At 39.6% G+C, this 24,793-nt stretch overlaps 2 protein-coding genes across 4 annotated transcripts; both read right to left on the bottom strand.

Annotated features, from left to right (window-relative positions):
• Positions 1–435: 435 nt before the first annotated feature.
• Positions 436–1,869, bottom strand: RB195_007023 (uncharacterized protein; the record flags this gene model as incomplete). The annotated part of the gene is made up of 4 exons (XM_064180431.1): positions 436–592; positions 936–1,094; positions 1,490–1,626; positions 1,753–1,869. The coding sequence occupies 4 exons, from the start codon at positions 1,867–1,869 to the stop codon at positions 436–438; spliced, it is 570 nt and encodes a 189-aa protein (XP_064037303.1).
• A 21-nt stretch (positions 1,870–1,890) lies between these two features.
• RB195_007022 (uncharacterized protein) lies at positions 1,891–24,138 on the bottom strand (the record flags this gene model as incomplete). Of its 3 annotated transcripts, XM_064180430.1 has the most annotated exons (31): positions 1,891–1,946; positions 2,227–2,282; positions 3,123–3,187; positions 5,547–5,682; positions 5,768–5,914; positions 6,222–6,286; positions 6,341–6,553; positions 6,609–6,770; positions 6,820–6,918; positions 6,970–7,071; positions 7,129–7,203; positions 8,930–8,997; positions 9,050–9,164; positions 12,457–12,607; positions 13,254–13,433; positions 13,589–13,740; positions 13,835–13,920; positions 14,784–14,932; positions 16,150–16,163; positions 17,310–17,429; positions 17,716–17,841; positions 17,945–18,088; positions 18,153–18,221; positions 18,322–18,506; positions 18,870–19,065; positions 21,869–21,935; positions 22,041–22,207; positions 22,273–22,390; positions 23,008–23,121; positions 23,183–23,339; positions 24,012–24,138. In XM_064180430.1, 31 exons carry the CDS (start codon positions 24,136–24,138, stop codon positions 1,891–1,893), a joined length of 3,681 nt encoding a protein of 1,226 aa, XP_064037301.1. The 3 variants fall into 3 exon arrangements, with proteins under 3 accessions (XP_064037301.1, XP_064037302.1, XP_013295276.1); XM_064180429.1 differs by lacking the exons at positions 1,891–1,946; positions 2,227–2,282; positions 16,150–16,163; ... (10 more) ...; positions 23,183–23,339; positions 24,012–24,138 and having other exon boundaries at positions 3,077–3,187; positions 14,784–14,925; XM_013439822.1 differs by lacking the exons at positions 1,891–1,946; positions 2,227–2,282; positions 3,123–3,187; ... (14 more) ...; positions 14,784–14,932; positions 16,150–16,163 and having other exon boundaries at positions 17,289–17,429.
• Between the last annotated feature and the right edge of the window lie 655 nt (positions 24,139–24,793).

Here is a 24,793-nt window from a genome sequence, read left to right as displayed (position 1 = left end):
ACGCAACCTTCACACATTTGTTAGGTTCTTCCAATCGAGATTCAAAAAGTTATTTACACGCAATGAGGAAGTGTGCTACTATACATAGTTTAGAGAGTAGTTTTGTGCAAATGAAATAAAGTAAGGGATGTTCCTGTTTCATTAACTAAATCGTATAAAATGAAGTCATTACATGAACAGTATGTTGAGTTGAGGAATCATTGAGCCTGTCAACAAAGAACAGCAGAGATTAGATCAAAATGTATTAGTTTAACCTTGTTTCACGTCAAGGGATACAAATAAAGTACTTTACAGAGGCTGGTATACGGAGTCAAAAATTTATTATTACAATGAGCAAGATGAGAAAAAGAGACACATCAAGACTGACGAGAAGAGGTCTGGAAGTACTGAACAAAGTTGGCACTTGGAGCTTGGGATAGTCCAGGGTTCCAGGGGCTATCCTATCAGCTGCCCAAGGGTTTGTAAAAGGGTTGTGTTGTAGAAGTCGCACTCAGGTCGATCGAGATGATTTTCAAAGTCGCAAACATTGCGATGAAGCTTACCATGGATTGCTCTGGATAGTGTAGTGAAGGAATCAGGTAGCGTGTCTAACCTAAAAGTTACATTTCTTTAAACGAGAAGAAACAGAAATAATTATTTCGTGTTCTTCACAAATAACTTCATTTTACGTGCTAAAATGTTATTAAGCAGTTCCCACCAGTCTGCGAATAATGGGCTAGGTAGTTGAATCGATAACGGCATGGCGCGGGAGGTTTACTTCAATGTTATTTATTTTTACAACAGAACACAATGGGAACTGCATGCACAGCGGAATTCATGTGGGATTAAATCTTTAGGCGTGGCTGAACTTCTCGCATTTAGGTGACACAATCTACGCAGGGTTGGGTGTTTTCCAAGTGAGAAATACACATAAGCAATATTACAAATCTGCTAACCGCGTTTCTTTCCATCCTTCTCCTTCTTTAACATACGCTGAGAGTGAGTTGCTCTCACAATCCGGGCTCAGATTCCAGTTGATAACTTGTACGAGAATAGCGGGTGTGTTGCAAACTGACATCACATTTTCGCATAGACGAACAGCATATGGATTCAGACTTAAAAGAAAAGACGGTCGATAACGTCAAAATGATTTTCATCTGTTAGAATCAATGATCAGAACAAATGTTAGTGAAGCGAAAATAGATACTTTAAATCTTTGAATAACTATTGATCCTAATATCAAAAGCATAGGTATCATAATTACCGGTATCCTTATATATGACTTTTTGTGAGTTAACAGCTAACAGAGAAGGAGCAATATAGGAAATTTACATGTCTTAAAAGTTATTTTTAGGATTGTAAGTTGACAGTGCGGATGTTACAGACCAAACGAAAATGCCCAGATTTGAGATGGGAGGAGAGAAGGCAATGTTGAACACTACCAAAGAGTTATTATTGCAATAATAGACTAAACAATGACAAAGAACCTCCCAAACACAATAATGCTTACCTCCTGTCCTTGTAATTCTGATTGGAGAAATAGACCCCGACGATATTTGGGTACGCTGCATGAATTTCTGCTAACGCGATCTCAAGGGACGGAGCTAGTGGAGATGATTCGTGAGATAGCGGAACAACAGACGTGACCTAAAATGTAAACGCAGTCAAGCCTATGATATTCCATGAAGAAATTACGGAAAATAACTTTCCATCGCATAGCCACTTCAAGTCGATGCAGATTGCGTGGAGAGAGACCAAATGCTTAAAACTCACTCTCACTTTGTTACACGTTCTCGTTCCGAGGAGAATTCCGAAAACGCCATTGTGTGGATATTTCAAGCAATGCAAAATAATAGTAGAATACGGCACTGGCGCAACATCAACGGCCATTTCAAAATAGACCAAACTGTTCTAGCACAGCCTACTACAGTAGTGTTTTCCTGGTTTAAAGGCATCACCCCACGAATCTGGAGTGGTACGGATTTCCGGTGGAGTATTCATATACGGGATCGTAGATTACTGAGAGAAGGGTGATTCCGTCCATTTCTTCATAATTGCTGTAGAAAACAGCCCGGAAGATACGGCTTCGAGCGTTCCGGCGCACTATTTTCCACAAGGAGATCGATTGGAGCGCGCCAGCTTTGTGCACGCGCGCATCTTCCGGGCAGTTTTTTACGGCAATTAGGAAGAAATGGACGGAATCACCCTCCTCTCCATAATGTACTATCCCTTATAAGAATACTCCACCTGAAATCCGCACCACCTCAGATTCGTGGTATGCTGCCTTTAATCCACGAGCAAGCCTGTAGTACAAGATAGAGCAACACATTCAAGAAGACTCCTGAATAAGTAATAAGTAAGTATCGACTGCATCAAACGATTCCAATATTACGACTAACGCAGATATAAAGTTTTGTTATAATACAAATTTAATACAAATCCACATCTGATTCGAACACTCCAGAAAATTATACATCACATGAAAGCACGACTACTGAAAAAGAGATGTTTGCAAGAAGAATTATTCTTCAATATAAAAGAGGTTAACGAATCGAGAGTGACGAACTGGAAGAATACAGCGCAGTTACATCCCACTAACACAAATGTGGTGAACAGCTGAAGTCAGCAATATCTGATCGTTAAAAAATACAGAATCCTAATTTAGAATATAGCAGGAGGTATAAACTGCTGAAGTCGCGAGACCTGTTACAAAACAAGAATTATCTATAAGAAGGTTGTCCCATAAGTTTCTTTCTACGGACATCAACACTTTAATTCACAGCAACCTGAGTCCAAGGCCAAAATCATCGACAATCTATCACATAGATGAATGACGATTAGTGACTATTCTGCTGACTACAGTGATTGGAATATCTTTGATGTTGAATAAAAAATATCAGAAAAGTAGGAAAGAAGCGTATGGGAGAACCTAATACAAGCAAAACCAGCACTGGGATTTAAAGAGAATTCAATCATTGAGGGATGAGAAAACACGTTATAACTATTACGTCCCTCATCATAAGCATAAAATTGGATCTACAGAAGGAAAACCTAAAGGAAGCAACCGATGCCTAAAAGGTCAAACGGGGACAAGGACTCAATACAGGAATTCCACCTTCTCCACTTTTATAATTGGCACACACTTTTTCACCCAGTCAGCATTTACGTCTAGACCACGACGACGAGCTTCATACAACCACATGTCCCTCTGAAAAGGTAGATATTTTTTCATTTCAATACCAACTCACCGGCGTACCATGACAAGTTAATTTGGGGACTAGGATACGTTGGGATTTCTCTAGTGAGGGATGGAAGTCGCAAAGGAGGTGGGATAACAAAGACAGGAAGGGTGAAGAGGAGAAAAAGGAGTAGAGAAGGGTAAGGAGCACAAAGCGGAAAAGAGGGAAAAGGAGAGGAGTGGAAAAGAAGAACAAAAGAAAAATTGGGAAAGAACATATAGTCGGGTCAATACGACATGAAACACGAGTGTAGTTGCGGTGCATTTGCGTACGCGCTCGAAATGGCGCGGTGAAGGCAGCAGGTGGAACCAAGTTGGGGCCGTCGCAAACTGCAGCGATGGGTGGTGCCAGCAAGAATTTCACCACGCTCCTAGCCACTACGCTCCACCGAAGCGCCTCGAAAGAAGCCGCGTACGCAATTGCGTACGTGTTTCATGTCGTTTTGACCCTACTATATGTCCCACAAAGCCGACCTCGAGGTTCGACCCTCCGTGCGAAATTTTCGCAGTAGAGAAGAAAGTTGGAAATACACCTACGATAACTAGCGATATCACTAACTTAATAGTTAGCAATAACTTACACGTGAAATGATTCACCTTCAATCACCAAAAACGTTCAGATTATTTGGACAATATTCGGCTCAGAAGACCGTCAATAACTTCGCGAGAACAGCATTTTGAGAAATATTTTTTGACTCGTCTTATAGAAGAAGGTTTGCTACGCAAAACTTGCAACCTCCTAGGTTGTTTGCTGTTTTTTTTTTCCATTGGAATTTTGATGTGAAAGATTGAAAATTTTACGTCATTCGGATTTTTCTCATCTAGGTTCCTGAAAACTTTAAAAGAAAAATCACAAATGAAGGCTTATCCAAATATTGGAAAGTTTTTAGAACAGGGCACCATTGTTCTGGAATGGAAAATATGCTAAAATTCTGATATCTGCTCAACTATGAAAAAGTTGTGACTCTAAATAATGGTTAATAACTCATACTTGATGTAAAGCAGGTTCGAGGCTTTGCAACCCATCACTACGGTTTACTTTGGTCTTGCATCATGTAAGGCAAACTGCGGGTGTATGTTCATTTCATTGGTTTCTTGTTCCTACCGTCAGCCGTTCTTTCATATCATACAGTCGATGTCAGGTCGACTTGATGTAATTAATTTAATGAATAGGAGTCGAGCACTCCACACTCGGTGGAAACCCAGAAAAAACGACATGCATATGACATTTACCAGCACTTTTCCCTTTCCGACATTTCTCTATGAGTAGGACCACACAGAAGAGGGCTTTGAGCTTTAGCAGAATACTGACATTTCCCCGTTTGTTTTGCTGTTGAGATTTTAAACAGTAGGAGCTAGATTTGTACCATTTTTTTTCGCAAGGCTGCAAGATTCGAATCATTTCACAATCACTGTCTTAGCAAGATCCGTTTCCGTTAGGACAGTCCTTTGCATTGCTATTGCTTCTGCTGATCTCAGTTTGCTGGAATTGTGTTTTTGCACCATTTTCGCGCTTAACTACCGACTTTGTTATGATCGCGTAGAAATCTTAATCATGCACAATGAGACTAAAAATATGGCAAAAACCAATCATTACGAACTGAAATCTTCGAGGCATAATGTTAAAATAAATGATAAGAATGACAAAAATGGATCCTGCTGAAATTACATGGCCATAATCATGGGCTGTCCGACATTCAAAAAAATGTAAAAAACCACTAAGAAGAGCTTACACACATCGTCCGAAGCAGACCTTCAGTGAGTATACACGTGTAGTGCGATATTTTTGCTACACTTTTTTTGTTTACCAGAGCAGCCATATATTTGTAAATTGCCGAAACAACTAGCAAGTGTTCAAATATAAGTCGGCATGAGCAGCAATCAAAATTTCTAAGAAATCGAATATGCAACAAGTCATACACTTACTTTCAACATTGAGAATATTTTGTATATTCATAATAACCATTTCTCGGCTCCACCTCTTCCTTTTTTTGCCAAATTTTATAAAAACTCAAGTACGTATTTCCCACTTTTCATGCTGTTGAGAGCGAAGAAAGTTTGTAAGGTCCCTGTAGCGATACATGTTACTTGAAACGCTGGAACAAAGAAAAGAAGCAAAAAAACTTCCAACTAGGTATTCGTGACTACTACAGCTCTTCACGGAGAGAACAAGATAGTGTTAAGAAAAGTAAGAAGATTGCTACAGTACATCAAATTTTTCTGGCGTTTGTCACCAAGTACTGTTACTTAGCGAGCTCAGAATGTTTACTTTATTATCCGAAATTCGTGTTTTAGCTTTTGAACCATATAAGATAGTTAGATAACATACCTGGGCTCCAAACAAAGAGCTTGCTTCCATTTTATGTCTGTTAAACATCTGGTTAATTGCTCTGTTACATCTCTCCGCAAACTCCATCTGATCCATGCCCTTCAACTGAGCTGGTGCTTCTTCCAAAATCTGTGCGCTGGAAGGCGGAAGATACTTTGTTTGTAATTGTAAGAAAGATACATAAGTTGTCTTAAAGGAACAAAAAAGTTATAACAGCTTACTTGCACATCTCATTTTCGCGTAGAAATCTCACAGCTGACATCAGAGGCGTTGTCCCCTTCTCTCTCTGTTCCTTACGCAAAAGTTCTTCCTCCCAAAACAACCGCAATTTTATTCTCTCTCTGTACATGCGATTCATCATGTTGGATCTGAAAGCCGTAGAAATAAAGGAACCCATAATACTTATTTCCCTCTTTAAGAGCTTAAACTCGAGAGAATTTTCTAGATCCTGTTCAACATCGTTTGTGGAAAAAGGTATATCGTTATTTCGTAAAATGTTGCAGCTTAGAAAAAGCTCCAATAGAAATCGCCGAAACGGAGAAAGGAAAACTAGCTGCTATTCTACAGACAACATATAACCCTCGAAACTGGAAAATCGAACACGGGGAGTCGGAACCACTATAGGTAAACGCTAGAAGTTCTGAGTTTTTAATGACAATGTGTTAGAAAACTCACCGTTCATCATTGTGCTCCTTCCACAAGGCCTTCATTTCAGAACAGATACCATTCCTTTCATCTTCCTGAAAACATTCCTCAGTGCTAGGTTAGGAACCGTCTGTCAAGGTGGCACACACCGATTCTGCATCCCCGTTGACTGCTGCTTCGTCCGTCATTTTCTCGTTTTTGCAGAGATTCCCGTCAGAAGCAGAATGTTCCTTTTGTTTACGACATTCACTTCGCCGCACTAAGTAATCACCAGTCAATAGTAACATGTTCTTGAATCTTTCTCTTCCTCCAGCAGATTGTTCATTTTGTTGATAGAGATCCGAGACCCAACGCGTAGCCAACTAAATGCCGAAATTACGCGATAAATAACGCAAAATGAATATTAACATTGCCAACCATTTTTTTAAGCCTAAACATTCCACTCCGAGGGTTTTCGTATATGATTCGTTGTTCAGTGGTCAAAGAATCAGGTATGGAATTCAATGTCTGACAGGTAGGCGATACGTCATCTGAGCATTCAGCAACCGGAGATGCATCATCCATCACAGATTCCTCTGCCTTGAAACATTTTATTTTGTGTATCATTTATTTTGAACAGGAAATTAACCTCATCTCCAGCTACTGTTGCAGTAGCGACATTGACTCGGCCTCTCTTTTTCTTGGTCCAAGCATCCGTATCGTCCAGCACCTTTCCAGTTTGACGTACCTAAAAGACAAGTAAGATCAAATCACAACACATGTAACTGGAGAATCTCACCTTACTGCGAGTCATCCTCTGCGCCTCATCGGCATCGTTGTGACGTTTCCCATGTCGCCCACGCGGAGCTTTACGAGCACCGCCAATGTGGCCAGCAGTGTGCTAAAGGGAAACGTAGAAACTCATACAACGCGCTGGAAAAGTCAAACCATAATAAACCTGATGAACTGAATGCTCGCTGTGTATATCTTCGTCAGACGGTGCAATCGGGAGGGAAATGCGTAAGGGCGGAACCTAAACACTGTACGCGTGAATACAACAGTTATGGATGGCGACTTGAGCGAAAAGCGGTGATCAATATTTTCTAAATGTGAAAACACATTTGACTTTAATTTATAATTCGCCGAGCCTTTTATGAATGCATATGTAACCTACACAAAAACTTATGAGATCCAATTGATGAACAATATCAGTGTCTTTATTCTCCTACGTGTCTGGTGCCAATTTAGAATGGAAAAAAAAGTTGGTTGACATTGGACGGTGTAGACGGAAATTGGGTAGCTGTAGCTTTCGTTTTGACAGATATTCGAAGTGAAGGATGAAAACCACTGCCTCAAAGCCGTCAATTTAAATGTTTCTTAAGCCGTCTTCGGGACAGCCGTAACGCAATTGGTAAGAGGTTCTACGCGACTGCAAGTCCATAGTACAAAACTACCCCAAGCTAATCAAGGCTTTAATCGGTTCTTCAATAAATCGGTACAATACACATCTGGAAAAGATTAAAACATTGATTTGATACATCGCCAAGATAAGAAAGCTACAAAGCGAAGGGACAAAGGCGATGTCTCCTCGATAAACGATATGAAGGGTCGTTGCACACTTCCTCCGCGCGCAAGCTCTCCACATTAGTTTGTGAGTTAAGCATGTCGTTTATTTTGAAAAACTAAAAGCAGTTAACAAGTCCTTACCTATCTTTCTTCTAGTTTGCAGAAAGTGTAAGTGTATGGGGAATACAAATAAGGTTTGAGGTTTTCTTGTAACTTTGGAACCTTATTCAGAGAAATTGATACAAGATATTTTATTCAAAGTACAGTACTGATCATCGTTAGCTGCTACTTTTCTTCATCTTTCAGTCAGCATACGGATTCCAAAGTGAAAAATTCCTCGCCCTTTAAGCCGATCCAAAAATCGACCCAATTTTTGGCTTTTTCGTACAAAGAGAAGTGCTGCTCGACCAGAGCATGAGTCATCAACTTCAGAAGAAGCAGTGTCTGGTGGATACCGCGGGTATATTGGGATATCCATTGAAGTTCCTACAAAGTTTCATTGACGATTTTTGCAACGTGTCCGAGCGATGTCGTGCTGAAAGACCACTTTGTCATGGCCTTTGATGAATTATGGGGATTTGAGCTTCAGTCTCGACTCAACTGCATCAGCTGCAGTTGGTAACGTTGTTCAGTGATGGTTTTTTTACGCTGGAGGAGCTCATAGTAGATCACTCTAAACTGATCCCACCAGATGCATACCCTTCCCACCCTTTGTCGCTGATGTCAAAATCGCCACTTTTAACCTCGCCACTTGCCGGAACCAGTATTTACGTGTTCACTGGTGGAGCATGTTCCCATATGGTTCACGCAGCAATCGATGTCCGTCAGCTGTATTTCTCTTCAAATTAAAACAAAAAGGAGCGCTTCCCGCAGTCTGTGTTTTGTTGGGACAAAGGTTGATACAGTTAGAGCACAAAGAAAGTATGTTGTTCACATTTCAGCGGAATGAGATGTGTTGATTTTTACAATGAAACGATGACACCTTAACATGAATATAGTTGCAAGATGGTCCGATGCGATTTAATGCTAGTTACGCCATCTTTTGTGAATCCCTAAAAACTTATTTGCACCCCAATAATTGCAATAATCATTTCATCAAGCAGCACATGTGCATGTGTGCTGCACACAGAGGCAACAACATCCATATACAGTATATTTCGCCGCATTTAATAACGAGCAAGATAAGAACTCACTTTTCTGTCACCAACACCATGTTTAGAATTCCCTTCTTCCTCTTCCACATCATCCATTTCAATCTCCCCTAAAATTGCTAATAGAGCAAAATCGAATATGACGCCAGTTCAAAAATTTACCAGAATGAACACTGCCTCCTTGGCTTTCGGGGCGAGTTTCAGTGAGGCGTTGCCGTTTCGCACTGGGTGGAAGGGAACGCTCTCGTTCATCACGAGTTCCGAAATCAGGCTGATTCTTAAGAGCCGAAACGGAATTACTTACACATCCGAACAGAAAAAAACACCCGAACTCTTCTCAGGTGTGTGGAATTTTCAAACTTCTTTCGAAGTTTCTTGTGTAGAATATGTTATTTTGTAAGCTCAATTAAATGCGCATATGCCGGAAGTGAGCACAACTTCTAACTTCATTTCAACTTAGTAACCTGGCTTGTTACTGTTACTTACGAGTTGCTACCTTTGTACCTAGTCCTTGCTCAATCAGCATTCTGGTATTACATATTGCACACCGCCACACCTATCAGACTATTTTGATTTGATGGAAGAATTCGTCATATATATATATATATATATATATATATATATATATATATATATATATATATATATATATATATATATGTATATGTATATATATATATATATATACGCAATTTTGCAGATATCGTCCACACTGTTACTTCATACACGAGAAATCGTGACAAGGCTAGGCTGTCAGTTGCAATGTGGCCGTGTTGCACAAGATCCAACCACATTTTTCAGAAAAAAAACCAATGTTTTCCAAGATAATCAAGTGGCAAGATAAAGAAAAGTTCACCAGCCCCAGTACTATGTAGCAATGAACTCGATAAGAGGGCTCCACAAATTAAGAGAGAGCACTTCAACGATTTCCTTTAGATGTAGATGGAGAAAAAAAAGGTTGTCCTGGAGTTCATCACCACGAAAAGCGACTTACTATAAACAAGCCAGCATTTTCACATCATGATCGACTACCGGCCACTGTTCTGCTCATTGTCAGAGTTGTCGAAAAGTAACAAATACTAGAAGGTTACGCAGTTAGCTTTTCTACACCTCGGAATCGCTTCGTGATCTCTCATTAAGGAAGTTTGAAGAGGCGTTGGAGAAGAACCCAAGGAGAACCTATGCTTTACTAAAACGGCAAAACAGTGAGGTTTAGCGGCAAAACAGTGAGGTTTTCTAGTACCCCTCAATACTGCTGACGGTGCAACAACTCTGTTAATTCTGGTGAGAGCACTTCAACGACTTGTTAAACCGAGATTAGTCCTTAAATTCAAACACGTCCAACAACCGCGTACACCGCGGAAGAGCCACCGATAGAGTGGATAGTTCTGATGTGTGCTTTAAAAAAAATGAAGAATGAAAAGAAGTACGGAAATCCAGGAAAGAAGTATTGTTCAGATTGTAGATTACGAGCGTGCCTCTACCTTTAATCGTCGTTAAGAAAAGACATGGAAGACGGTCCCACTCTTGTTTCTGTAATCCGCAACCCGAACTCTATTTTTTCTCTGGGTTTCCGCACTGCGTCAATTTCGTGATACGCTGCCTTCAACGAAAGTCAATTCTAATCATCAACAAAGTCAAACTGCGGGTCCGCATGTTCCTTGTTCATCTTACCATAATCATAATTCACGGAACGAAGACACAGGCAGGATAGTTTACTGCGATGATAGATTTTGACTGCATAGAGAGAAAGGTGCTCAGAAAGTCAATTAGCTACCTCTGGCTAAGAGCAGAAAATGCCATAGAAAATAATTCCGCCTAGATATAGATGTGGTGCACCGATATATGACGCGTGAAAACAACGAAATTTTGTCCGACTTTATAAAGTAGTCACGAAAAGCTGTCTACGCTTCGCTGGTCATACTGTAAAGATACCATCATATATCCTAGTCCAAATTGCGATGAGATTGCGCTCAAAAACATCCCACAAAAGAACGGCTGGTGTGCAACGGGAGTCTTGATGGAAGTGATGAAAGAAGATTTGAAGATATTCGCCGTTGATTCGAACAAGACGCCACGTTCGATAGACTGTGGAACAGCGACCAATAGAATATAAACGTGCATTTTACTAGATTCTGAGAGATGAGACAAGATTGGAACAGCTAAAGGCATCAAAATGAATAATAAATCAATATATCAATATGAATACCTCTGGTCATAATAGAGATAGTAGTGCCCAAGCGGTATGAAAACATCACTGCAGTGTACGTGCATGTCCATCGGAAAGACCCAGCTGACGACAGTCTTACTGTGATAGCACAGCACGCATAATTATTGATGTTTAATGTTCGAATGTGTCCAATGAAGAACACCATATACTCGGGAATATTTTTTTGTGGTTTAATTCTGAGAACAGACGACTATCTTACGTCCATATTATTGATATTGATATGTGTCGCCTTTCCTATCCTCATGCTATTTACATCTCTTGGCTCATTACAACAATCCTTGAAGAGAAGATACTTATTACACATACGGTTCACAAAGCAACAGTTGGCAAGAGGATAACCACGTAACCTTTATCTGGTGAGAACTTTGCTGAAACATTGAGTGTTGCAAAGTATCCCTAAATCACTTTAATCATGGTAGGTGCTCTAGCGTAAAAAAAAAAGATCTCTACTTCCCGTAAGAGATGACAGTCAAATGAAAATTTGGGAAAAAAAACAATACTGGATCATTTTATCACTGCGTGATAAAATGAGAAAAGTCCATCTCTTTTGCTTCTGTTCATGTTTTGAATGTATTGATGGTGTCTGATTCGTAAACGAATATGTGAATATTATTTAACATTATTATTATTTGACATCTGGTTTCACTAGAGCTAAAAAAATTCCTCTATAGTGCGCTAAGATTTAGGCAAGCATCTCAACTTGTTTGTGGATACCTTATAAGTTTAAACATAATATATGTGCTCCCTTCTTGCAAAATAGCATTTTCCGAAAGTTATTTGCATATCTGTGTTTTCTCCAAACTTTTGTCCCTTGACAGGAAAAAAATCCAAATTTTCACCACGGAGTTCAGGAAAAGATCTACTGCGGCTGCGATTACTCCAAAGTCAGAATCGTTTCTCATAAATTAAAACTCCCAAAATATTGCTTTGTATAATACCTAATAACCTAGATTAAATACCCATATACTTATGCAATACCTATTATGGACAAGATAAGGTGCCACACAAAGTAAATGCAAAACTGATATTAATAAAAAAAATGTCCTGTACTTGTATTAGACTAAGCTTTGCCTCCGAATAATTATGATAACGGAAACAGCTCCTTCAAAGATCAAAAGAGAAAACAATGTAAAAATTAAGTCCCAGTCAAACGACGTTCGAAGAGTTCCGTGTAAAGTCGGAAAGAATGTGACTTCAATACACCTTACTGAAAAAAAAACGGCTGGTTCGCAGTCTTAAGAAAAGTGCAGATACTGAAGTCAAGAAATAATACTCGACTTCATCTTTGTTCTGATGCTACCTTGTAGTAATATGAAAGAATGAACCAAAATACACTTACTGGAGTAAATTCGCTTTCGGGACTGCTTTTGAACTCATAAACATCATCAGCACCACATATGGTGTGGGCGATAGTACCCACTTCGGACTCCACCGTGTCGCCAACACGAGATAAGCCATATCCTCTGCCACGCTTGCTACCACGCCCGCGTCTAAACATGTAGACGCTAACTTAGGTAGGGTCACCCCACGAATCTGGAGTGGTGCGGATTTCAGATGGGTTATGCCTATTCGGAGTCGTAGATTATGTAGAGAAAGGTGATTCCGTCCATTTCTTTCTAATTACCATTAAAAAAAAAACGGCCCGGAAGATGCGGCGCGTGCACAAAGCTGGCGCGCTCCAGTCTCGTTGTAGAAATAGCGCGCCGGAACACTCGAAGCCGTATCTTCCGGGCCGTTTTTTGTGGCAATTAGAAAGAAATTGACGGAATCACCCTCCTCTCCATAACCTACGGCCCCGTACAGGCATAACCCACCTGAAACCTGCACACCCCAGATTCGTGGGGTGATGCCTTTAACTAAATACAAGGTAGCTGGTCCCAATACCTTGTACTGAAAATTCAGTACAAGGTATTGGGACCCTAGAAGAAACCTTTCTGTTTATGATTTGAAGTCTTACGCATCCGCAAAAATGAAGTGCACAGCTTAGAAAAGACGAGGAAAGTAAGAAACACTTAAACATCTATAGTCCAAGAGGCCGTGTTTGGAGCGATACAGTAGAGTTTGCAGTTGTGATCCAGGTTGGGCCACCACCAGCTTTACTCGGACTCTAGCGATGGGTGAAGACAGCAAACCAACCCTGCACGTTTCTTTTCAGCGTTTACGAGAGGACTGTTACTCAGAGGTGTAGCGCTTCCACTACATGGCTTAGTTCCACCTCTTCCTCGACCACGAGCACCACGTCCTCGCGATCGTACGCCACCGCTTTCGCTACGAACTTCGTCACGGGCATCCTCCATTTCGTAGGCAAGTTCAAATCTGGAAAATGTTCCAGCATATTCATGATCAGCAGTATATTGAGACCAGACATTGTTTTTGGAGTACCAAAATTCAGACATAACTGAGTTACTGATTCAAAGGTATCAGCATCGCTACATTGGCATTCAGTGATACACAATACAAAAGAAACCTACCGTTGCGCTGGACTTGTAGGAGCAGTGTCATGGTGCTGCTGTTCCTCTGTCGCACCTTCAAACTGTGTTTTAATCGTGGAAGGGTGTGAAGTAGACCGAAACACATCAGGAGATTCAGATCGCGGACGAAAATATTGCTCAACCTCTCTACTCTGAAAAAAAAATCTTGTAAATGGAGAAACACTTACAATCAGAGTAAGAAGGGAAATATAAAATCTATATAAAAAGCAAACGTCTGCAAATTACCTCTTCTGTTACAGCTTCAGTCATCTGAGAATCTTCATGGATTTCACAGTGAATAGGGAATTCAGCAGCGTCAGGATCAAGTGCCTCTGAACCACATCAATAGTGGACTCATACTCATGAAAGCGATAATCCAATACCGCATAGAGCCCAAAAATCTTCAGTCAATTCGTCCGACACAAGCCCCCACGGTTTGTGTGGGACGAATTGACTGATTGATAGTGTTTTCAAACATCAACAGTATCTCGAATTTGGTTAATTGAACCGATCCACTACTTAATTTTCTGAGGATGCCGCGGGCGAAGCAACACGTTCAAAGCTGCTGTAATGAGCAACTATTAGGAGCGAAACAACACAAGGATGTGGGTGATCATTGGCTTAGCCAAAGAGGATACCTCTTTCTCTATCCTTCAGAAAGGGAGAAAAATTTACTCCCAACGACGATCACGACGAACGCAGAGATCGATTTCATAATTTTTTTGCGCTTTCGCTGCAAAACTGTGAGTTTGCATAATGCGACGAAAACTTGTGATATTTGATTGCGAATACCGATATGTCGTAGAAAATATCTTCAGACAATCATCGACATTATTAATATTTACCTATTTTTGCTATATGAATGGTGGAAATATACAACCAATGTTTTTTACATACACTGACCAGTTTTGGGTGCGTCAAGAAACTTTCATACTTTCCAAGGTAATCTAAAGGCTTTTAGAACCTTTCCTCCTTCTTGACTTAATATTTTTTAAAGTGCACTTACTTTCTTAAATCAGTATCCGTGTTTGAAAAACTGTGTTACCAGCGCCAAAGGCAGCTTTCGCTGGCATCTCGCGCTGGTAAACAATTAGATCAAACAGAAAAGGGATCAATGAGAGACGAATGCGAGCGAGCTTCTATTAAATATAAAAAGGAGAGTACACAAAAATGTTAATAAGCTATGAAAATAAACCTTCTGTTGACTGAGAGTCGGTCTTATAGGTCACCTTTCCAGGAGAGTTGCTGTCTTCCTCATTCGTTTTCATCTCATGTGTTCTGCTCTTCCCTTCATCATCGTCCGCAGCCGATAAAGAACAATCCATGAGTGGGTCCATTTTTATCCTAAAAAAGGATTGTAAAGGTAAATCTTCAAAGATTTTAGTAGGAGACTTTTGATTGTTTTATGGTCACGAACTGCTGAAGCGCTTGAGCGAAAACCGCAATGGTAAAGCAATAAAGTAGTTGCGACAAGATAGGGGGCTGCTTTACACTCGTTGTGACTGTAGTTAGTTCGATTTCTGTTTTGGGTCAGTCATGAAGGTATAAGACCGGCTTAGATGCTTCGTAATCCATAAAACAGAATGTCTTAAGTTATGTCATGGAATGAGCCAGGTGTGGCGCAGTAAATAAGAGACTCTGTTATGACCGATACTTTATGTAAAGGAATGTATGCCAGTTTACGTAGCAACAGTTGTGAGAGAAATGTGGAGTTGACTGAAGTCAAGATTGTTGTGTGAAATATCCAGCCACATTTTGTAGAGCGGATATATGAAAGAAATTTCAATTGGAACTCGTACTCGCTCACAATGTAATTTACCCCGTATCAGGAAGGTTCGAAGCTATTGAGTTCTGAACATCATCCGTTCGAAATTATGACTTTTAATATTCCCAAGGTAATGGATTTAAGTGCACATCTTCATAGTTGAGAGAGAACCAAAAAAGTCGTAATACACATATAAAGCGAATTATTGTTCACTTGGGAAATGGAGAACACGCAAGAGACAAAAATAATTCCAAGAAATAACTTTGAAAGTAACTTTTAAACCATATCATCGTCGTGTCAAAACAACATGAAACCTCTCCTCCTCAATCTTCCATCCTAACTGCTACGCTCCACTGCACCGCTTCGAGCTGAGCCGCTTACGCAACTACACCGAAGGCATGTCTTTTTGATCGGACGAAACTTCGTCAACATCCAGGGAAAAATGCAAAACCGCATGAATGCTGATTCATAAGGGCATCGACTATAAACTATGTTACGGAAAGGCCAAAAATCAAAGAGTCATTTCAAAAAAAAAAAAAAAAAACTGTTAGATCTGCGTTACCGGTGAGAAAAGGAACAACCAAAGTGATAGCATCAAGGGAGACAAAAACAAGGTAACAAGATATTATTGCTAAATCTATCATTATGTGCTCAACAGCTTGCCAAATATGGATAACTACTCGGATTCAAACAAATCTGAAATGTATTCAATGTCCATACAATTTTATAAAAGAATAGGTAAAAAAGAAAAAATAGATGAGCACTGGCTCTTTGCAAGAAAAGAAATGGAAAGTACCTCGTCCCGATATGCTGAAGGTCGAAGGAAGAAACGCCAAGTAGTATTCACTCTTTTAAAATGAAGATGATATCGACCACTTCCATTAAACTCGAAAACATCAAAATTCACGATGAATTCAAATAAAAAAGTGCAGCAACAGCTCCATAAACCAAACGCGACCAAGAGAAACGACATTTAATTACAACGGAATGGGCAATGTGTACATGTTTACGCCTAAGGGCAGCATATGTACGTCTCCTATTTTCACAACTAACAACAGAATGGTCCCTTAAACTAGTCTATAAATTATATGTAAGAAAAGATGTGCTTGTTACAAAACCAACTGTGAAAAAGCGAGACATTCACCTACGAAGAAAACTGATACAAGACCATGAAAAAAAGTTCTCCCGAACTAAAATTTCTTAGACAAGTCATAAGAGTTAGCGAAAGCAGACAAGTGTTGAAGATGTAGAAACAGGAAAGTGTATAAGAAAAACAAGTCAGACATCTTAGCATAAATAGCACCTTATCTTCTGTTAAAAAAAAAGGATGTTGTGATGAAAGGTAAAGTCCACTAAGCTAAAATATTTAAAAACAGAGACCAACAATACTTCTAAAACCTGCAAATAGAGCAAAAGCTCCAACTTCGTAGCCGTGAATCTACAGCTTCTAAAAAAGAGAAGTGATAGCAGTAATCGGCACAACATAAAATAAATAATATCGAATTTTTAAAACATTGCCATAGAAATTCTTTCAAAACCCAGAAGTAAACATCTGCTCTGAACTTAAAATTCAGGATGCCTATTATGCTAAATATGACGGCCTAAAATGTCATGACAAACCTTTCAAAAGGAAGTAACAAATTAGAAATTTAGATTTAAAAAACAGTATATACAAAGGTGAAGACGAATATTGTTTAATTTTTAGTACGATGAAGGGCACAGTAGTGAAAGCTAACACAAGAATGAACATGTAGCTCGAACTTCGCCCTACATCCAGAGCGCATTGAGTACAAATAAAATTTGGGAAAAGATCGACTTTAAAGCAGGATTGAAGATAAAGAACTACGCTATGTTCCCGTTCGTCTGTTACCGGAAAAAAGGTTAGGCTCTCAACACAAGCACAACTGTACTTCAATGACATTAAATATGAGAAACCTATGCGTTTTCACTTGAAACCCCTGTACAGTGATTTGAACTAGATTCCACGTCCTCGGTGATAAATCGGTTTGGTTTCCAGTTGTTGGCCACCTGACGCTCGAAAAGAATCTGGGCAAAGCACTCTGCCATATACTCAGCCTAAAATTTGTAATAGAAAAAAAATTAAAATAAGATAATATACAATATATAAACTAATATTAAAAGGGAAATAAAACCAAAAATCTTGGAAGGATCTCGAGTTAATTTACAATAGAGGAAACGAAGGATGAAATGTTTAAAAAATGCTATTCTATTGGAAAAAAAAATTCCACCAACTCCACCTTTTTGTTGTACAAGGTAGTGTTCGTGTTGGATATATGTAGTTCACTAATTTATAAAAATTTCGGATTGTTTGCTTCTCTAAGTCACAGTAAATAACACTAACATAATTGCTGAAGAGTTTAATTGGTTTTGCTCTTTTGCCTTCTCGTTTAAAGTTGAACTGAAATGCTCTTCCGTCTTCGTCCACGTGATATTCCATGACATCGCCCCAACCAATGTCCACTTGCATCTGCAAACACTTCAGAAGGAGGCGAATTAAAAAAAACTTTAATAACCGTATCAGGTGAAACTTTCAGCATAATGACAGAGGTGATATATACTGGAATAATCACCTCGGCGTTTGGTGGATCAGAAGTAAGAAGTAGCGAAGAAAACCGCACAATCATTATAACATCGCCTGCTTTCCTCGTCGGACATCCACAAGGCGGAAAGGTTATTTCATTGTATCCAGACATCTTACGCGTCAGTTCTAGAAACTGAAAAAAGGCGACTATTTGCACCATGGAAGATGTAACTTCCACCGAACCGTAACTAGCAGACCTCTTCAGCATTTCCTTCGTTCTGGATTGCTTTCAACTGATACATCTTCTGGCAATACTTCAACCTCCCCTAGAACAAATACTGATTGAACAACAAAAACCTACCTGCGAACAAAAAGGAAACATAGATAAACGAAACTATGAACAGGAAGAAGCAATCATCTAGTCACCTCGTTCACGTCTGCAACCGCTTGGTGGAATACAAACTGGCGAAACAGTGGATCTTTTTCACATAATTGTCTTTCACGATCTGGATCAAATATCCACTTTCTTAACACAAGACAAGAAGAGGAGGCGCAAGAATAGTTCTGGATGTACAGTTGATGAGGAGATTCACCATCCAAAAGCTTACGTTCTGAAAAGTACGCTGTCCTGTTCCCTAGCAATAGTATGTCTTCTTACAATCCATGTTCGAAGAAATAAAAAGCAAGAGAAAAAGTGGTATATGTATACTAACATTTAGAATAAATTCGTCAGAAACAACAATTTTCCCTCTCTATCGTCTCTTACGCTGCCATGAACAAACTATGCAGCATACAAACTGCCAAAAGTCAACGTTTCACATTTTTCTCAAATTCCACAAATATTTTCTGAGATAATTGATAAAATACTATGAAAATTAAGAAGAAATCAGCCTTAACAGATATAGTATTGAAGTAAACAGACTTTGAATTCTCGGGTGGGAGGGAGAAACGAAAACAGTGAAAAAAAAACGCACCAAATGACTGCTCCATTGTTTCGAATATTGCACACGACAAAGCCATGTCACGAGTCATATTCAGTTTTCGAGCTAACAATGCAAAAAGAAGAGATGTGGAAGAATTCCTTCGAATATTTACGGAAACATGACTACTGTCTGGAAGTAGCACACGGACTTCAACTTCGCATGATGGATCACACTCCATGAGGAAATCCTGAACAAAGACTTCTGGAGAGAGTTTGGAAGGAACAGATTTTGGTAGCACAACTGCACCTTTCTCTGAGATGCTTCGGAAGAAAATGGTACATATTAAATTTTAGCAAAGCTATAAAAGACTCTAGAAGCTGCTATAGATTCACTATAGAAAGTCAGCGATATTAGTACCGTAACTTGTTCACTGCAGAAAATGGCATGTTCTTTCTTACGTAGTACATCTACAATTCATTAGCGAATTTTTCACTCTACATTATTATTGAATATTATTATTTAGGAGGCAATCTTATTAATTCTTGTTTTTCATCAGGGCATTAAAGTAGAACGTCAGGTTAACTAAATAGTAATTGATTTTCTTCATTGTTTTTTACATCATTGAAACGAAATGTCGAATGAAAAAAACGGAGCATTTTTTTTGCTTTTTATGGAGACAATGAGGATGTTGAGGCCGAGGAACTGTGTGTAGAGAATTAGAAATGGTTAGAAACAACACTCGCCGTTTGTCTTCGTGCTTCAAAGTTGGGAACTTTTCCTCTCAAAAAAGAACCACACACCGTTCGTCCAAATTACCACGGGTTGAGGACGAATTTTTTCGTCATTTTTTTAAACACCAAAGAAGTACTCCACATTAATCAGCAGTACTCCATTGTTGTTCTTCCCATCGTTTGCAGCTGCTTCCTCCCATTGTTAAACAGTTTTTCGATGCCTCACATTGTCTTTTTTCAATTTTCTTTTTTGCACTTCTCACTCTTTTCTCTTTCTAGGGATACTTTTAATTTCTATGTGATATTTTCTATGTGCATTTTTTATCTCTAAAAAAAACTCTCAAGACTTATATCTCGGCTCAATATGTAGAGTTTCAATGCTTCATCTTTTTGTTAATGTTAGATCACTGCAAGAAAAAGAGGAGAAAGAACATTATTATTGGGTTGAGGAATAAGTTGTGTTTCTTTTTACAAACTTAAGAAGCATTTAGAAATAAAAACCATTGGTAGGATGTCATACATTCATTAGCCGAAGAAATTCCCGGTTTACAGGAAGGCGGCATTATAGATCTTTAGTTCCATTTTCTCTGTTTCATTTGCTTGATTTTCATTCGCTCTATATGGCACTCCATTTAAAATGTTCTTTCTCATCATTAAAATTGAGTGCCAAGTGGACAAATAGAGTGTTTTCGACAGCATTTTTCTTTTGCACCTAATCGAGGCTACATAGCTGATAAAGTTGAGATTGATGCTGTACAGAGGAGCTATGCTTGGACGTATCACTTATCATTTGGTTTTGCACATCGAATAGTGAAATTTTTGACCTCGAAAACGGGCCACTCATTGGTCGACTAACTGTTGTGGGTTGGAAAAAATTCCTTTTCTTCAACTTTGATGAAGTGGTAGTGGCTTGGCACGAATCAATCCGCTTGGGAAGCGTCAACGCACTTAATTCAATTCAGAATGCGTGTCTAACCTATACAATAAATTGCCAAGGTGAGCCGATGGGCCAAGTCAGTATTTTTATCCTCGCAGACCATTCTGGTTCCAATTTATCGACCTCGAAGAAACGAAAAGCTTGTTTTTCAGTTTCAAATCATCAACAGAGCAGTCGCAGCAGAACTCCTTACTAACTACGCTACATCCACTCCATTGCACTTTTTTCAATTCATCTGAAGCAAAAGAACTACAGCAAACATAAATGAGAAACATACTCTCCACTGTTGTTCTTTCATCACTCGCAACGAATTTCGTCCATCGCTCGATAAGTTTTCAAGTCGCCTGTGTGTTTTCTACGCTTTGATTCCGTTTCCAAGTATGATCTTCTTAATTCTTTCTTTTTAGAAAGTTTTCATACATGGTGCGATCACCAAACAGCATATGGCAGCACAACTCCTCGATTAAATTCAAAAGCATGTGTCGAGAATACCCTCTTTTGCTCATTACATTCTGCAGTCCATTTCATATAAGCGAAAGAAAGGAATCGGAAATTCGAAAGAAAAGAATCACAAAATCGAAACGCTACTATTACGAAGAACGAGGAATTCTCTGTCAAATGGCATGAAAAAATTTTGGGATTTTTTTTATTTCAGTGGGCATTCTTGGGTTTGAAAAAAGAACGCTCAACGCACTTATCTCTCAACCCAACACTTTTAAGCCGTATTCATCCGGTGAAGCATATCAAATTTAGATCAGACCAACCCTTTGAGGAATGCCTAAAAAGAACTAACTGGTTATCAGTGGCTCGATTTACAATAATAAACATTTACCGTAATTGGAAATTCATTCTGTGCAATTCACCCTCTAGACACTTTCCACTAAGCTTTCGTTCCTGAGTTCTATCATCCAAAATGCATCAGTGAAGTATAATAGAGTCAAAACGACATGGAGCACGGTGCAGTTGCGTAAGCTATTGCGCTTGAAGCGGTGCGGTGAAGCGAGGCGGTTAGGATCGAATAAGGGCCATTGCTAACACCGCTCATTGCTGCAATTCGCGATAGTTCCACCAACCCAACTCCAACCGTTGTCTCCAACGGCGCTCCGAGCACAGCCACCTACGCAACTGCACCCCGCTTGATGTCGGTCTGACCCCACGTACATAGGAGGCTTCGTCTCCTATGTACGTTATTGATGACTTTTGGATGACAGAACTGTTTTTCCCGTGAGAAAATTATTTTAACAGGCAAAATAATACAGTAGTCAACAGAAAAAACCCCTACGAGCTGAGGTCTTGATTTGAGAATAATAGCTTCTAGATGAGATCTATCGTAGAGAAGTTGAATAAATGTAAGAGAATATTTAAGGAATATGAATGTTTACCTGCATTATATCGGAATCGGCTATTACTTTTACAGAACAGACGCGCTCCAAATAGAGTTCGAGACCTCTAAAAGTATTGAATGGTCGAAGAAATGGAAATAAAAAATGCAATGAAGGACATAAAAAAACTATCTAAAGTAGATCGTAGATCACCAAAAGTCAGAAAACTGACCGCCTCCTCGAATCAAGCTGCTGTTCCGATAATGAAAATGGCCACTTCCCAGGCAACTTTGGAAAAGAGTAGTCTATGAATTCCCGGCGTAGAAGTTGGTGAAGCTCCACGAATTCGCTGTATCGTCTCGATCCAAGGTGACGACCGGCCATGTACAAATTGAAAACCTATGCCCTCTATTATTGAACTTCCAAACTCAAGTATTTAGTTTTCGTACATATGAAAAACATACCACAAATTTTTCAACACCATCATTTACTGTGTGGTAGTTAGGAATAGTAACCGGTAACGATCTACTTTCGGAATAGTCATGCCGATAGGAGATCACACTTTCTTCGCAGCACTCGAATCTATAAAGAGTCATTCATGCCACAATGTTTAAAAAGGAATCTTATGGAAATGAGGTGTGCTGGTGTAAATAAATTCAAAGTTGCAAAGTTTCAAATTTTCAAGATATGGAAAACAGTTTCTCATTGAAGTTTCACGTGCATGGAAAACAGCAATTTTTAATTTGTGTGCTGTTGAGTGTTGAGCAAGAGAAAGAAGAGCACATGTCAAAACAATCATTATGGTGTTAGATTGAAAGGTAGGATGAACGTTAACAGCAGAATTCATTCATATTACTTCCATTGTGACAGAAACAAAAAGGGTTTTAACAGAAATTCAGGATAGCACATAAATCTATGGTGATCAAGCAGCACACCAGGAAAGGGTTTGCCAAAACGCATTTTCGTATTAGTACGTTGTCACAGCGGTCGAAAGAGCATTGTAACAGTACATAAGATCTAGATGTGAAGAGAAAGAGAAGCGCTAAAACTGAGCAATCGTACTCAAAAAACAATGTCTGGAATTTGACTTTAACAAAAATAAATAGAAATGATGTGCATAATTTGGGCAAACTAGCAGCACAAAATTAAGGCAACCAACGAAAAATAACTCGAAACTTCTGAACTATGTAGAACCGCACCTATCAACATCGGAGTCTTCCACAGATATAACTATCATAGTTAAACGATCACCTCCGTGTTTTATTAAATCGACAACATGCCGGTGTGTAGCTCCTTCAACATTCACACCATTCCTAGAAATGAGTAACCATAACAACTTCAGCTTACAACAAAAAGCACAAATTTCAAGCATACACTTGCAGAATCCTGTCTCCTCTTCGTAAGTTGGCTCGCTCTGCGGCACCATCGGGGAGTACTGCGCTGACATGTTGTAAAGGAGCATAAAGCTGACCATTTAAACTACGCAGCTGACCTCCTTCACTAACTTGACCTTTTACATTAAAACCAAATCCTGAAATGCAAGTGAGGTCAAGAATAAGAGTAATGTACACTTTGGGAGTCAAATACAAAAATGCGCTGGAGGGTGCTTTCATTTGCAGTTTCACATGATTCACCACTTTAAAGGCATCACCTCACGAATATGAAGTGATACGGATTTCAGGTGGAGTATTCTTATACGGGATAAAAAATTATGAAGAGGAGATGAGTCCGTGCATTTTTTCCTAATTTCCGTAAAAAAAAAACGGTCCATAAGATGCGGCGCGTGCACAAGGCTGGCGCGTTCCAACCGAACTCGTTGTAGAAAATAGCGCACCGGAGCGCTCGTAGCCAATACCATCACCCCCTCTCCATAATCTACCATCTCGTATAAGAATACTCCTCCTGAAATCCGTCCCACCTCAGATTCCTGGGGTGATGCCTTTATGCATCCTTCAAACTGGAAACGTTACTTACAGATAGACTGCAAAAACGAGTGATACAGTTCTTATAGCGGTTTTGAACGCTGCTACATCTCGCTTCAAAAGGTAAAGTACAAACAACAAATAGGAGTGAAACTCAAGAGTGACCAGAAATACTGGATTCACAAGGAAACCGGGGATAGCACACATATTGCAGCAGACCAAAAATGATGAAAAAGAAAAAAAAAGAAACGAAAATCTAGCAAAACTCCTTGTGACAATACCTGTATTCGTTTTTACGATGGTGACCAAGTGAGGTTTTGGGTCGAATGGTATTCGTTTTCGTGATGATGATGATGAATGAGCTGTTGGTCTATTATCGTCGCTCGATTCGTCGCTGTCATCATACATTTTCTAAATGAGCAAACTTCAATTAAAAATTCTTCCGATAGTAAAGTGTTCGTGAGAGAGGAAAATAGTGGATCTCTGCAATGAAGAGGATCATAAGTCCCACCCAGGAGCTTCGAAATCAAAACACTCAATCTAGGAGCATGTAGACTATCTGCATCGATTGGCCGATAACCGAGAGACTGCTCAGGGAAGGAAGATATGTCGATTTGTCTCAATGTTATGTGTGCATATTATGAGAAATCTATGGTGTCTGTCATACGTCTGTCGTTCCCCCACCCAGCGCAACGTCCTTAGGAGTTACGTGCGTCGGTAATTGAGCTGCGGATAGCCCCAGCCGATCGTTCCGCTAACGGATGCCCCACCCAGAGTGTATGGTAGGATCAAATCGAAACGAAATACGGTAAGGTTGCGTTAGCGGCTGCGCTCGAAGCGGTGCGGCGGAGCATAGCGGGACCACTGACGCCATTCTTCGCTGCATTTTGCGATGGTCCCATGTCGATTCCATCAGCATCTCCACCACTTTGAACGCACCCGCTTGCGCAACTGCTCCGTGCTCCATTTTTCGTTTTGACCCTACTGTAGATGACCGAACAAACCGAGCAGAGCTTGAAGCCTGACTAAGAGGTAGTTGTCGAAGGACATTGTGGAATTTAAA

The sequence above is a fragment of the Necator americanus genome, chromosome I (genome assembly GCF_031761385.1).
Source record: "Necator americanus strain Aroian chromosome I, whole genome shotgun sequence".
NCBI classification, from domain to species: Eukaryota; Metazoa; Nematoda; class Chromadorea; order Rhabditida; family Ancylostomatidae; genus Necator; species Necator americanus.
The sequence above is the reverse complement of the archived record's forward strand: the minus strand, read 5'-3'. Positions and strand labels throughout refer to the sequence as shown.